Genomic DNA, 16,949 nt, shown 5'->3' with positions numbered 1-16,949 from the left:
ATCACCCCAAATTTCATCAGAATCGGTTGAAAACTGTAGCTTCATTTTTAACAAATTTCGAAGCGTTCTAACAAAGTCAAGGGCAAAATCTCAAAAACCGTTCATGGAAAATATGTCAAATTCGAACTTGACCGAGATCTTATCAATCTAAAGCATCACACCAAGTTTTATCAAAATCAGATAAAAACTGTAGTCTCTGTAGTGCTCACAAGAAATGTTGACGGACGGACCGACGGACAGGGGTGACGACAATATACGACTACATATTCATGTGGGCGTATAATAAAACTACCTAGTGGACGAACAGACGGAATGTCAGAGAAGGCGTCATCAACATTATAATGTGAACGTATGATAACAAGATTATAGCAGCAGAGTAAAATTGTTGTATAAGTTTATTTAAGAATGATAATATTTTTGCGTTAGCGAAAGCTGTTCTCTTCTGTTGTGACAACGACAAATATTATGTTGCAGATTAGTAGTGAAAACACTATGTGAAGACCAAAACCAGTTATCAAATAATCTTATTGCAAAATATTGGGATCAGAATAAGAAATTTCCCTTCCACTGCTTGATTTTGTTTCCGGATTAGCATCAAATGTGCCCGTTTCAATAAGACACGATGTTTATCAAACTACTTGATAGATTCAACTGAGAGACCTCTACAAACGAGTATCAAATCCACATAGATTATTGTCAACAACCACCCAATATTTTTTGGGTCTTTACCAGATCATACTAAAATATGATATTTTCAGAATAATTTGCAGCAAACCACCGTCCATTAACTTTCAAGGCATACAGTGATACAGTCAAGTTATTCGTCTGCAACTTCCGTGTTTCTTTCTGGTGCAAAACGTCTCATGCATGGCATCATCAATATAAAATGACATACAGCTCCAGCGGTAATCATTGCCCCACTTAAATAAAAAGATGGATTTAAACTTTGTGTCATTTCGTAAACTGCACCTAAAATACAAAATATATCCAAAAAAAATTCACTAGTCACCACAGATATTCAATGAAATAAGTTTGCCGGTACAGCGGCATAAGCCTACTCTATTACTATTTCCAACTGTCGAGGGATCTTTAACGTGAACAGCCTATAGCATACGGGGCCTCGGTTTATTGTCCCATCTGAACGACTAGACACTTTTTCCATGTCAGCCCCGCCGACCTGCATCACTGATACGGGGGGAAAATCCGAAGTTATTTTCTCGACCTATGCCGGGATAGAACGGTGGTCCTTCAGGTCAGCGATCAAGCGTCAAACTCACTGAGCCACCTCGGCTCCCACACAGATTATGAAGTCATAATGTATAGAGGAGTAAGATAGCTTGCCAGGCAAGGTAACATACGCCCACTGGCAGCTGTAAGAAATGGTAAAACAGTCTTTAGTGACTAAAGTACAAATTTTCTTATATTAAAGAAATTTTATTAGTTTGAATTCAATGATATATATATATATGCTGAGAAATTCCACCAAATTTTTAAAAATCAATATAAATAATCCAAACACATCAAATTATCGAATCAATATACATAATCACACCATGTTTCATTAAAATCAATTGAAAACTGTAGTCTCTTATGTGTTCACAAACAAATTTTATCGCGTTTTTCCTAAGTCAAAGGCAATAACTCAAAGACCGTTCATTGAAATATCAAATTCGAATTTGTTCAAGATCTCACCAATATAAATGATCACATCAAATTTCATTAAAATCAATTGAAAACTGTAGTCTCTATTGTGTTCACAAACAAATTTCGATGCGTTTTTCCTAAATCAAGGGCAATAACTCAAAAACCGTTTGTCGAAAGATCGTCAAATTCTAACTTGACCAAGATCTCATCAATATGAATGATCACATCAAATTTCATTAAAATCAATTGAAAACTGTAGTCTTTATTGTGTTCAAAAACAAATTTTGATGCGTGTTTCCTAAATCAAGGGCAATAACTCAAAAACCGTTTGTCGAAAGAGCGTCAAATTCTAACTTGACCAAGATCTCATCAAAATAAATGATCACACCAAATTTCATTACAATCATTTGAAAACTGTAGTCTCTATTGTGTTCACAAGAAATGTTGACGGACCGACGGACCAAAAGACCGACTGACTGACCGATGGACAGGGGCGACGGTAATATACGTCCACATTTCCATGTGGGCGTATAAAAATGATATAAATACTATTCGAAGCTATTAAACCTTAAATATCTCTCAAACGAAAACGACTAAATCGCGAAAATTTTATTCATTGATCATCTCGAAAATGTAATGAATGGACATTTTTGATTCTTTTCCAACAAAATCAAGTGTCGGTTTCGTTCGATATCCCAATCATTTGCAAAACGTCCTACCGTAAAAGTTACGCAAATCGCTCTGCAACAAATCACGGAAATAAATGGCGACTATTATACACCGAAACTATGTCAATATTGTCACGTGTTAATTTAAATATCAGAGGCTGGTCGTACAGGACTACGTGTATTTGTAGACAAATACAATAGAAACAAATACTTTGTAAGATATGGATTCAAAATGATAATAAAATGTATTTATTGGTGAACGAATAGCATTAAATGAATAAATTAGTGAAAGGTTTATCTTCTACCGTCTCTAATAAGACTACATGTATATTCAGATCGCAATATTACAATCACCGTTAAAAACTGGAAGTAAAGAGTCATGCCCATGAAGACACAACGCATTCATTACCGAGTCAGATTCAGCTTTACGGAAACTGTTGAGTGTTGCTAAATGATATTTTGCATGTCCTCAACATTAAAATAAGACAATCTATATGTCCTGTACATTTTTGACCTGAACAAAACAGGATTTTATATCTCTTACCTGCTATAGGTGGTCCAGCACAGGATGATAAACCACGGGCTAATGTTAATAAACCAAAGGCACTTGTAAGGTGTTCTAAGCCAAGTAAATCACACAATATTATAGAAGAAAGGGAAATATAGACACCTGAAATATATATACATATATTATAGATTCATCCTGTAGGCAAATGTTCAGTGTTGTTCGTTCAGTCACCTGAAAACATTATGAACAGAAGAATTTCCTGTTAATTGTAAAAATCTTCCAACACGGGTAACCTGTACCTGTGTCGTAAACCATAGGATAATAATATCTTTTAACATGATCTCAAACGGCTTACCTACACACAAACCAAATACTGCTGTATAAATACAAAGAGTGATATAGGTATCGCAGAAAGGACATAATAACGTTGAAATACCACATAATAACATAGAAATATTGTTTATCAGTAAACTTCGTCCCTTCATGAAGTCTGCCAAACAACCAGCTAATATTCTACCCACTGTATTGGTTATGCCTAGAATTAAAAAAATAAAATGAGATATCAGGGCCAAATTCTAACACAGTATCGAGGTGTTGGGTGGATCCACATGAAGCTATTAGTGTCAGCACAAGGTAATATCCGAAATAACGTCAATTTTGCAGCATTAAAAAGCCTAGCACTAAATGATTCTCATCAGCAAAATCCATAGGTTCTCCATCTACCTGAATGCAAACATACGAATTGGAATCGAAGAATTGTCAACTTTTGTAACTCAGCCAAGTGAAATGACAAAACCAGTGACAAATATCTGATATCACCAAATCTATTACGGATCACATCAACCTTGTTTTCGCATGCCTTTTTGCTTATACATATAGATTGAGAGCGTAATCGTAATTTGTATCTGCACAGTAAATCAACTCTAGAATCAACTAAATTGTTTACGAACACGCTTCAAAGATTAATGGCAATAACTCTTATTATTTATTTTCGAATTTCGGGTTCAACAAGGTTCATAAAAATCAGTCAATAATTATATTTTCTTGAGGGTTTATGAACAATTATGTACAGACCTATGGACAGTGGTGACGACAATGTGGTTTACATTTAATGTGGGCGTATAAAAATATCCTTTATGAATTGCATCCCGCAGAGTAAAAAGCAATATATGATCAGGGTATAAGAATTGAAGCCCAGTAAGCACAGAAACATATCAAAGTTTTTTCAAAAGCGCAAAGACACATTTGTTCGTGGAACATTTCCCAATTTCATGATTTGACTACTAATATACCTCATATACAAATCCAATAACAACTGAAACATATCTCACACCATCGTGTCCAAACCACGCCTCCGTTCGCCATACTTTCTAGAGACCGTGGTAATACAAGCGAAGAAAATTACGTATTCATAGCTAAATATTGTCCAATCAAATTTGCCCCTGCTGTCTTGATAGTAAAATTTTATCCAATCAGAACAAATCACACGTTAATTAAACAAAACGAAATCGGCGTGTCATTAAATTTTTGATACATAGGGACTGTACAGAATTGAATATGATTTTCGGTAAAGAATTGAAGCCGAGAGAAAATCAAACCTAACTTTGTAATATATACTTGTAATGAAACGGGCTGCGTTTCGTTCACATAACCTCGTTTCCGTTCTACCGATCTGATTGATCAGATTTAAAGAGAAACAACCCATTTCTTTTGTTTAATACGGGTTAATAAGACGAATTCAAAACCTGTATTAGTGATACGATGACCACAGACTATCCAGCACTGATAATGACAAACGGATCCACATGAGACGAGGCAACAAACTGACCTGAGTCTAAACCACCTACTCATACCTTATCAAGATACCAATAAGTTGAATATTTCAATCATTACAGCAAACTGTAACATTGGCAAATAACTTTTCAGTGAAGTCTACGGACCAAGCTTAATTCTATTCTTATTCAATAATGTCGATAATCAATCAATAGCTCCATCAAATAAAGGAAATATATAGTTATGTCTGTAAGCCAGGCATTAACTGCGTCATCACGATTTTGGTTGACATTTTTTTAATATTTATAAAACTTTGTATAGTGCTTATCAACTTTGTATACGCCCAAAATGAATTCTGTCGCCCCTGTCTGTCTGTCCCTCTTTTCCAAATTTTATTTAAACTAACAACACTACGATGTTTCAACCTAAAAATTTGACTCTATAAAAGTAACAATTATCTAAGACAACTTACCAATAATTGAAAGGAGGAATGCAGCTTTTTGTGGAGCTATTTCCAAACCGACAGCTTTATCAGCGATGTAAACAAACGGTACGTAGAATCCGATCATCGAAAGTATATTACCAAAGCATATGAACAAGAACGGCACATTCTTTAGAACAGAGAAATTTAACATTTGTTCTAAAGCATCCCTGGCAGAATTCGGAATACATTTACATCGTATAAAATGGTACGACTCATCATCAAGCATGTCTCCTGGAATACTTGTTACACTCTTAATGTAAGTTTTCATGTCTTGTTGTGAACGATATTGTGGTATGTGCATGATACTTCCACTATAAAAGAGATCTTTTCTATACATAGGACGAGCCAATTCGTCTTTTAATTTATGAATATTAGCATCTGATATAAATGTTCGATTAGCATTTGGTAATTCTAAGGCGTTTCTGTGTACTTTATCTTCCATGTTAACACAAGGTACCTGTACTAATTGATCGCTTTCTGTTTTATCACCAGTAGTTAATGTTTCAACACAGGCACTTGAATTAATATCATCAACAGTTTGATCAACCCTGGTAATAACAATATTAGGCACTGAAGAATAAGCCACACCAGATCCACCTTTTTTCTTGTCTACTGATTGAAAGAAGGCCTTCAACCGCTCTTCTTTAGAGGTCGTACCATTTTCTACAACTTTTTGTTGGCGTGATTTACCCCCTGGTTTTAATGGGCGCATTAGTGCACCACAAACTATTCCATTTAATACAATACCAGCAAGAATTAGTAAAGCATTTTTCCAGTCATAGATATCTAATAAATATTTTGATAGGGGTGCAAATACAAAAGTCCCCACACCTGAACCACATACAGCTATGCCTGTTGCCATTGCTCTTCTTCTATCAAAATAAAAACCAACACTAACAATAGCTGGTAAATACATCATACCGAAACCAAACCCTACAAAATGAATCATAATATCATTATTCTCTTGTTAAAATCTCATGTCAGCAATCCGGATCACTAGAATTTAATCTAGTTAATCTATGGTAGCTAAAATTAAGGGGACAATGCCCCTTCAAGTCCTGTCAAAAAGTGAAGTGGCCACATAAAAATTTAGCCGATTTTAAATTCTTGTAATGAATGGTAACTACAAAAGCAATTTACTCTGTCTACAGTTATAAATTATATTGATACACATAGACATGCTTAAGACAAAGAACGAACTATGTTAGGTTCGAGTTTTCATTAGTTTCGCCAGATATTCAATGTTTCTTGTTCTTTGAGCAAGTTGACAGTATCTCATCTATTAAAACACTTTCAGGAAACAGAAATTGAATTTTCTGCATCTAGTCGGGATATAGCTCGACAAATCTGGTTTTTACTCGGACGTGTTATACGGATGTGATATCGTCACGATATCACATACGAGAAACGGTTAGATCCAGATTTGTCATCTTGTGTTCAACGAAAGATATTTAGTCAGGGCAACGGCTTAGACTTATCTTTTTCAATTTCCAGCTGTCGAGGGATCAAACGGGACCTCATCCAAACGACGCTGCATACATGTCAACAGCACTGACAGGAGAATCCGGTTTATAAAATCCAGTATCAGCCATCGTAGGGATTTGCGTGAAAATGTTGGAAAAGTCAGAATCAAATCAAACGTTAACAAACCCATCCAACACCACTGGAAAGTCAAGTTTAAGTCGTCGTTTCGTGTTATTATTTTATTTTCTAATCATATCGGTGGTCTTAGTACTATCAGCGCAGCGCAGCATCTTGCCACTGTAATATTCGGAGCTGCCATTGAAATATATCATTGCGGGCCTGATTAAACTTTGGTCTTCAATAGTCGTTAGTCAGGTCTGAAATACCATTTTTTACTTTTTAGAAGTACAAACTTTAAAATTACCACAATAAGCTAAATAACTGAACTTAGTTCTTTTGTGCCTAAAAGTATTAATCGTCACCCCTTTTAGTTGAAGAGGTCACTTTTAAAGTTCGGTTATGTCAGTTAAGCCAAGACCTCCGAGTTGGATGAAGGGATTTGTTAAATATATTCCTATTCGATTAACGAAGCCTTTTTCGATGTGCAGTAACGCATTACATAGTCGCAAACCACATATGCCAGATGTGCCTCATAATATACATAAATTGGACTTTATATGGTTTTTATGGGTGTAATGCACTCAATCCTTCCACGAATACCTTGCCCTCACCTTCATATCGGCCTTGGATTTTTTCGGCTTGTAAATCTCACTTATAGATCGTGATAAGGACCTATATATCTGATATATAAATGACTCACATAAAGGGGTTGTTGCATGCGTTAACTTATAATCGAATATCTGTCACTTACCACCAAGTAAACCGTAAGTGACAAGTAGCATATCGACTGATGGTGATAAAGTTGCTAATAGGAAAGCTCCACCTGCTATCATACTACCAACAATTGTTACAGGACGACATCCAAATCTATTAGTTAATGCACTGACAATTGGACCTGAAAAGAAACACGCTTCATATAACAAAAACATATCAGGTTCGCGACAACGATAGATAAATTGAAATTGGTCAGCTACATCCGACCTTTTCATGACATCGTATTAATCACAATGCATCACATTAATAAAAAAACAGTAAAAATTTGCATGTACTTCGTGCAATGTCATTTCAATGTATATACATTTACCATGAAATCCAATCAAAATAATTAAAAGTCTATGGCAATAATACTATGTATGCAATATCAGACAGAGATTGCAGCATCAAGTGTTTCGGAGTTATATAATTCAGTTATAAAAAGTTATAAACAGTTATACAATGTGGATAGGACTAGTAGGAGAAGCCTTGGCTTAGTCTACCAACAGTCAATGGCCTACTGTTGTGAATTACCAAATAAACATTGTGAATTACCAAATAAACATTATTATCTACGTGGATATTTCGACAAGTACATAGTCATATCAGACAATGAACAAGGTAACTCAGACAAAGACACAGACAAATAAATCAATAAAAATATATTACCTGCACATAAATACATTCCAGCTTGTAATGATCCAACTAATGAAATTTTACTTTTTGATTCATCAAAGGCTTGTGAAAATTCCAGCAAAAATATACCAAATGTGTAGCAGATACCATCAACAATAAAATTACTAACGAACGACGCCAAGACAATTACCCATCCCCATCCACCATCCGGTGGGGTAGGTATAAAAGTAGATATATCATAGTCATTACCAATATCCTCAACTGCGGGTCTTTGCGCTTGCTTTGATTTACCCATACCTTATACTTTTTCTTGATTCTTGTTTCAGAGAATTTTAGCATGTACCATCACCTGTAATATTAATATGATCAATTTATATTTGAGATATTGCCATCATATTTTACTTCTGTGCTTGACGTCATAATTTGATCGTGTTGGAGATGAATTTGTAACAAATAGTGTAAGTAGTTGTCCATAATTTGTAGCCCTTGAACTTCTTAGTTTGAACAACTGTAATATATACATGTACTGATAGTAACATAAATGAGGTTAAGAAGATTGTTATAAATATAAGTTGTCAGAACAAGATAACGCTTGATAATATATATTATGCTATACCAGCCGTTTCTTAAGGGATACAGTGAATTATTAACTTTAAGATTTGATTAGAAGTTGGTACCTCTCAACGTAAAAGTTGCACAAAATTGTTGAATTTAAAGGAAACTTGCCACGCCAAGGTAATATACGCCCAATGGCAGCTTTGATTTTGAATAAAAATATTTGCCAATAAAGTAACAATCACCAGTAAGAAATGTTCAACCTACAGTCACTTTTGAACTTTTTTTATGTAGTAATAAACAATTTACCACGTTTAAATATAATACGGCCTTTTAGACTATTTACGAGCTAAAATATCAAAAGCCTATTCAAGAACAAGGACAATTACTCATAATAAATATTTTTCGATTTTTTCTTATTTTCAAAAGAGTTCATCTTTGGGCAATAATAACCAATTTCACCAAGTTGCGTAAATGCGTAATTAATTGTGCCTTCTATAATAAAGTTTATGAATTAAAAATTAAATGCGTTTTTAAGAACAAGGCCAATAACTCATATCAAATATTTTTCTGATTTCAGTAGGGTTCATCCTTAGGTCATTACAAAAAGTTACACCAAGTTTCGTCAAAATTTGTCAAGAACTGTGCTTTCAAGAGTCTTTACGAGCAATTATGGACGGACTGACGGACAGAAATGGGTGATGCCAATATACGCTCCACTATTCCATATCCCATTCTTGGTGGTTAATTGTACATTTTGGCGGCCAAGGAATGCAATGATTTAATTTTCAACTAGCTACAACCCCCGCCATGTTGAATTTCAATGTGGTTACCATCAATAATCTCTAAGTGTCAATATTTCTGCATCTAGGTCAGCTATAAACCCCTTCTTGTACATTTTGGAAGAGGGAATCCAATGATTCAAAAACCGGTGGTTACAGGTAAAAATCTGTTATAGCATGGAACAACAGAAGAGCTTGATCAGGTCCTAGATCTGAAGCAACATGCTTCATAGGCCGCCATGTAGCGCAAGTCCTGCCTATCACGAACTGAAGCCAGAGTTCACTCCGCTCTTGGCCTTTGGTAAAATGGTCCCTATCTCTTCCATGACAGACCTTCGTGCACGGACATCTTGGCCAAATATTATCTCTGCTTTGTTTGCCTTATGTGATGTAGTTCTCTGGTTATTTCCCGCTGTTGTCGCGAAGATTTGAAATATGAGAAAAACATGGTGTCTCAAGTGAAAGCAAAACACTCGACGCCAAAAATTGAAACACGTGTGTTTTGAACATCACTTTCTTGTGTAGCTTTGATGTAAACAAATAATCAGATATTATGTTAAGCACCTATATTATACTGTGCCGACATCTTTAAATTAAACATGGCCGCAGTTGTAGTCACTTGAATATTTGATTCCTAGACCCCAAAAAGTGCACAAATAAGAATTTTTCGTAAGTGTGGATATTACACTGAGAAATATCATATTTCTATCGATAGTGGTGTGAAAATTGAGGGGTCCAATGGCGGACAGTTAATTCTGATAATTTTTTTTCAATAATTAATTTTAGCCGAGTTATAGCATGATAGCTTTAAGTAACTGTTAGCCAAATTTGTTGCTTGTATCACAAAATGCACAATGGTTTTGCTAAAAATTGTGCACGAAACGATTTCTTCGAAACATAAACAAATCCATTATATATAATTTCATATAAGAAAACAAACAAACAAACAATATGTAAGATAAACGAAAAATAATTTACGCACTCGTTTTATGGCTCACTGATCAGACATCAAATTAAAGAAAGACAAGCCTAATAATAGTATCTTATAATCTAATAATTTTTATTTTGACGACTATTCATCAGACGATCTAATTCTTATCCTAACCTCAATTGAACATATAAAGATGAAATTACGAAATTCAAGCCGGGGAAGCTCAATTGATTGAGACGCCAAATACAGCAATACAGGACTAAATATTCGCCACAAAGAAATGTTTGTTGTCTCGTTCAATACTACAGTAATCGACCAAGAAAGGTAGTCTATACCCATTAGGAGAAACTCTAACATGTCTTTGAGAAAAGAGCGAAAATCCCTTAGATGAGATAACATTGAAAGTTTACTTACCACAACACATGCACTCAGATATCTAGTCAGAAATTCTCACAATATTGACCTTCTGAATTCAACCTTTGTGCTTTTACAAAGTAGCCTACTATTCCACTGCGCTTCTGTATATAAAAAGTCACTAACTACTAGTAGTACACCAGATTTTGTAATTTGAGGTACAACTGGAATTATTGGAAATAATTATTTATTATAATTACTATACCATTACTTAAATGCGTGTAATATTATACAACTTGTTGAATTGTCATTGATTATGGTGGTTATTATTTTGTTATTCAACCATGTCGTATGATATCAAGTGTTTCAAATCTTGACTAATGCTATGCCATTGAAAAGTCCATTGGTGTAGCAACTACTAAAGTCCATGGTATATATAAAGTTCATTTTCATCGCAAGGTTTCTTCAATATTCCAACAAAGTTCAAGATAGCTTGCCAGGCAAGGTAATATACGCCCACTGGCAGCTTTGATTTTTGAATAAAAATATTTAGCAGTACAGTTACAATCACCAGTATGAAATATTCAACCTTCAGTCATGCACTTCTTCTGAACTCTTTAGGGCGATACTGAATAATATTGAGTATGAGTTATTGCCCTTGTTCTTGAAAACGTGTTCAAATTTTAGCTCGTGAAAACTCTATAAGGCAAATATTCAATCTTCTGCGCGGGACTGAATAATAAAACCAAGTTTTGTCAAAATCCAGTAAGAATCATGCCTTTTAGTGTTTAAGAGCTAAATTTGAAAGCGTTTTCAACAATAAGGACAATAACTCATACTAAATATTTTTCAATTCTTCTGATTTTCAATAGGGTTCATCCTTGGGTGATAACCAACACTCATGCCCAGTTTCATCAAAATCCGTCAAGAATTGTGTCTTCTAGAGTGATTACGAGCTAAAAATTGAACATGTTTTTAATAGCAAGGGCAATAGCTCATACTAAATATTTTTCGATTTTTCTGATTTTCAATAGGGTTTATTCTTGGGTGATAACAGACACTCATGCCAAGTTTCGTCAAAATCCGTCAAGAATTGTCCCTTCTAGAGTGTTTACAAGCTAAAAATTGAACGCGTTTTCAAAAACAAGGGCAATAACTCATACTAAATATTTTTCGATTCTTTTGATTTTCAATAGGGTTCATCCTTGGGTGATAACGAACACTCACATCAAGTTTCGTCAAAATCCGTCAAGAATTGTGCCTTCTAGAGTGTTTACGAGCTAAAAATCGAACGCGTTTTAATAGCAAGGGCAATAACTCATACTAAATATTTTTCGATCTTTTGATTTTCAATAGGGTATATCCTTGAATGATTACAAACACTCATGTTAAGTTTCGTCAAAATCCGTCAAGAATTGTGTCTTGTAGAGTGTTTACGACGGACGGGCGGACGGACGGACATTGGTGACGGCAATATACGCCCCCCATTTCATGTGGGCGTATAAGAATGTGTTTGGCCAGTAGTTAAAATAAGTTTATTTTCATTTATGCTGGCGTACGGCTGATAAAAAAGTTTTACGAAAGAAATTTCTTCAAAGCGAATGTAGGCAGGCTACAGGTATTGCTTCTAGATTTCGACCATAAATCCCGCCCCGTAATCCCGCCCGTAGCTACAGAAGGAAAGGAAGGGGATAAGGGGGTTCCTGTCAACCAAGTCTGGCTACGACCCTGCACTAATCCGTCAATAAATACGTGATGTAAATCGATTAGTTATAAATAATGGATTACATAACCTCGTTACTACGGTCATTGAAATCTGCTTAATAAACTTGCAGAAGAACTAAACGTCATATTTTAATCAAAGGTAAGACGAAGCAGAAATTTGGATCTATCAGTTAGTAAAACCAATTTTGTTAAAGCACTATATCCCTTCGGTGCACCGTCTTGACTTTGTAGAAGATCAAATATTATCTGACAAAGTTATCCGACTAACTAGTCACTGTGTATATGTATTCCTATTTATATACTATAACATCTATTTATGTCGACATATAGTTTTCCCTGTCTGTCAGTTGTTTCAAATAAAGAATACTCTCGATAGATCAGAAAATTATAGTGAATTACAAACATGGATTTAGTCATTATTTTATTGACCTATCTGTATTCACTAGAATGATTAAATAGAGCAGATAAGGAGTAATGCATTACTGAAAATACGAAACTTGTATGTATTGATAACCCATACTACTTGATAAACTTAACCCATTGCTACACTGTAAGTATTTCATAATGCAGTCACCTACAATAGATCATAATGACTCAATTAATAAATGCTCTAATGGTCGACCCAATCTAAAAAAATTGATGACATTATTTGTGCTACGCCTGTTTGGAACTGGTTTGAATATAGCAAGGTATAGTGATTAATAATGGCAGCTGTGTAGGTAGATACATTCATGTTCAAGGTGTATGATATGCCGATACATCCCAATAATTTTAACGAAGATAGAAACAGAATTATAGAATAGTTGCAAAGACATAAGCAGTTCCCGAGCAAAACACATATTTGCAGTTTGTTAGTTTCTTCATTGATTTCCTCTAAATGTTGCCTATTCTGATCATACAAGGGCCGTCAGGGCAAAGATGGTTGATTAGTCGGGGAAGTAAAACTATTGTGTCGTTTAAGGTACACGGTTGTTAATGTTTTATGACGTGAAATTATGGAATGCCTTCATTTTGTTTGACTAAAACTCGTTAGTATAATTTTAAATAATAAAAAATTATATTCTTGTCTCTAAAAATATTTTATTAGAAAGAGGTCAAATCAATAAAGCAGACGAAAAAAAGGTCAGACAAAAAGTCGATTAAGTCTTACGTTGTTGTTTTCAACTAAGAACATCTTTTGAAATTTTAGTAAATAGTTATAATTATGTACCTACTTGATAGTGACAGCGAGTAGTAAAATGAACCATTACATTGTTCAAACTGAAATCAGCTGACGCGATATATCTGACCTAATTTCTTTCAAGCTGGCTTTGTTCATACAACTACGCATGTGTAGTATAGTATAGAGGTCAAGCTGAACGAGATTCACAGTACTGTTAGGTTTTGACTATTCAGCGCGATATATAAAATTATATCATCTTATATAAATCATATATCAAGTTTACAAGGATACGTAATTTTCACATAATAGACCTGATTTCAGACACAGATTAGTTTATTTGTAAATACTATTGGCCTTGAACGATTACTAAGTCTATTGATTTTCATAAGAGCATTTATCTACGCTCGGAATCTATCCTATTGTCTAGCGTGACCTTTTGAATACTTGAAAAAGCTAGATGAACACGTCCAAACACGCCCACTTCATTGCGGTTTGTAGGTTAACACTTAGAAACTCTAATAAGTTGCATTAAATTTCGCGAACTGTTCAAAGTTCAACATTGATTTCCGTTTTAGATTAAATAAATACATGTACATATTTTGAAATCTCATAAAAGAAAAAAGCGTTGAAGGAAGCAATTTTTGGTGCAAACTATATCATCAATATTAAATTTTTATACTATTACTCCTATAAGGTTGGATAACCTATGTTATGATAATAATGATATAAACTCTTTAATTTACAAGGGTCAGAATTTGACCCAATACACATGGACATTGTCCTGTATAACATTCAGTCCATGTTTCTGCATACTAGTGAAAGTTAATAGATAGCTTGCCAGACAGTGTAATAAACTTTGATTTTAGATAAAAAAATATTTGTATTATAGTCTTTGAAAATATCCAAGAGTTAGTTTCATATCAGGTATAGAATAATATATTATGTCAAGGCCAAAAGAAACTTAAACCAATAAAATGTATAGCAACTTATTCAGCCAAAATACATTGCCACAAAACAACAATAACCTTTTTAGGAATTATACCGGATCACTGCTCAATGTGGTGGGAAAATCTCAAAAAGGTGAAAATCACGTAATCCTTGAATACGTATATATGCATGAGCTAAAAGGGTATAAAACGGGTTTAAATGACATGTCATGGATAAAATGTCATGACACAATGATAAAAAACCACAAGAATGCCCAAACTGACACAGCAACAACACGAGCAAGCTCTGGGAATGGTAGGGCTACGGTCAGAAACCACCACCACCAACATCGTAAGAACCTTCGGATGTTCCTGTGTTACTGTAACAAACTTGCTGCAACGTTACAGGCAGACAGGACACACGTCAGACAGACCTAGAACGGATAAAAGCAGAGGTTGAGGTCCGTCTTCAGTGATGAAAGTCGGTTCTGTTTGTCATCGCAGAAGGGATGAACGGACCGTGACATGTTGCATTCAAGACGTGGTACTAGGGAGTGTCATGGTGTTTTTATACGCCCACGTGAAATGGGAGGCGTATATTGCCGTCACCCATGTCCGTCCGTCCGTCCGTCCGTCCGTTCGTCCGTCCGTCGGTCGGTCCGTCCACAATTGCTCGTAAACACTCTACAAGACACAATTCTTGACGGATTTTGACAAAACTTGGGATGAATGTTCGTAATCACCCAAGGGTGAACCCTATTGAAAATCAGAAGAATCAAAAAATATTTAGTATCAGTTATTGCCCTTGTTCTTGAAAACGCATTCAATTTTTAGCTCGTAAACACTCTAGAAGGGACAATTCTTGATGGATTTTAACGAAACTTGGAATAAGTGTTTGTAATCACCCAAGGATGAACCCTATTGAAAATCAGAAGAATCAAAAATATTTAGTATGAGTTATTGCCCTTGTTCTTGGAAAACGCGTTCAATTTTTAGCTCGTAAACACTCTAGAAGGCACAATTCTTGATGGATTTTGACAAAACTTGGTATGAGTGTTCATAATCACTCAAGGATGAACCCTATTGAAAATCAGAAGAATCGAAAAATATTTAGTATGAGTTATTGCCCTTGTTCTTGAAAACGCATTCAATTTTTAGCTCGTAAACACTCTAGAAGGGACAATTCTTGACGGATTTTGACGAAACTTGACATGAGTGTTTGTTATCACCCGAGGATAAACCCTATTGAAAATCAGAAAAATCGAAAAATATTTAGTATGAGCCCTTGCTCTTGAAAACGAGTTCAATTTTTAACTCGTAATCACTCAAGAAGGCACAATTCTTCCCCGAAATATAACATATTCAATACAAAATGCAAAGGGTGGCATATCCGTTTGAAGCTTCGAATTTTCATTGAATACAACCCAAATTCGTGTTCGACCTATGTTTTTCATCATTTAACTTATACAAGTTTTGTGAATGTCCGAATATTCGGAAAATCTCCCTATCGTCACAATGAAAGAGAATGCCAGCATGCATGCAGGAATTGCATATTATAAAGATAGCTTACCAGACAAGCTAACATACGCCCACTGGCAGCTGTCAGAAATGATTAAAAGGTGACTAAATTACGAATTTTCTTATATTAAAGAAAGAAATTGTATTAGTTTGAATTCAATGATATATATATATATTTACTGTCAGTTATTTATGCTGAGTAATTCCACAAAATTTTTAAAAATCGATATCAATAACCCAAATACATCAAATCTTTTAAATCACACAGCTCTAATATCAAGGCAAAAAATTGTTAAGAGTGAAATTGTTGAAAATTCAAACTTGACCAAGATCGCATCAATATAAATAAAAAGACGTAAAACTCCATTCATTTCATTCATCATGAAAATGAGATGAAATCTGTAGTCTCTATTGTGTTCATGAACAAACTTTGAAGCATTTTATCTAAGTCTAGGTCAATAACTAAAAAAAACCATTCATCGAAAAATCGTCAAATTCAAACTTCAATATAAATGATCACACCAAATTTCATTAAAATCAGTTGAAAACTGTAGTCTCTATTGTGTTCACAAACAAATTTTAACGCGTTTTTCCTAAGTCAATGGCAAATCCCCAATGTCTATAAGCAGAAAATGATAGTTGCATATTCAAAAAATAAGAACTTAAATGATAATATTGTTCATAGTAAATTAAAAACAATCAGTACATAACAGATACTATACTTATATAGTTATTTTTTCTAATTTTAGATCAGAATCAGAACAGAAGAAACCCAATATCAAGACCCTTAATCCTAATTTCTAAATAAAGTGTCTGCTCCACCCCAGGCCTGTACATTTGGGAGAATCAAACCCTCCCTTCCCCGAAATCAAAAACCGTTCATCGAAAAACCAAATTCAATTAAAATTATATAGACACAGCTTTATGGAACAACAATCACTGGTTA

General features: G+C 34.6%; 1 protein-coding gene across 1 annotated transcript; it reads right to left on the bottom strand.

Annotated features, from left to right (window-relative positions):
• Nucleotides 1–817: 817 nt before the first annotated feature.
• On the bottom strand, nt 818–13,661 carry LOTGIDRAFT_212648 (hypothetical protein; the record flags this gene model as incomplete). The annotated part of the gene is made up of 9 exons (XM_009048912.1): nt 13,612–13,661; nt 10,733–10,896; nt 8,084–8,399; nt 7,413–7,556; nt 5,768–6,010; nt 5,066–5,689; nt 3,176–3,355; nt 2,857–2,982; nt 818–969 (listed from the first exon to the last, which is right to left on the bottom strand). The coding sequence occupies exons 3-9, from the start codon at nt 8,343–8,345 to the stop codon at nt 818–820; spliced, it is 1,731 nt and encodes a 576-aa protein (XP_009047160.1). The 5' UTR covers nt 8,346–8,399; nt 10,733–10,896; nt 13,612–13,661.
• Between the last annotated feature and the right edge of the window lie 3,288 nt (nt 13,662–16,949).

Source organism: Lottia gigantea (genome assembly GCF_000327385.1).
Source record: "Lottia gigantea unplaced genomic scaffold LOTGIsca_13, whole genome shotgun sequence".
Taxonomy (NCBI): domain Eukaryota; kingdom Metazoa; phylum Mollusca; class Gastropoda; family Lottiidae; genus Lottia; species Lottia gigantea.
This window is presented reverse-complemented; position numbering and strand designations above follow the sequence as displayed.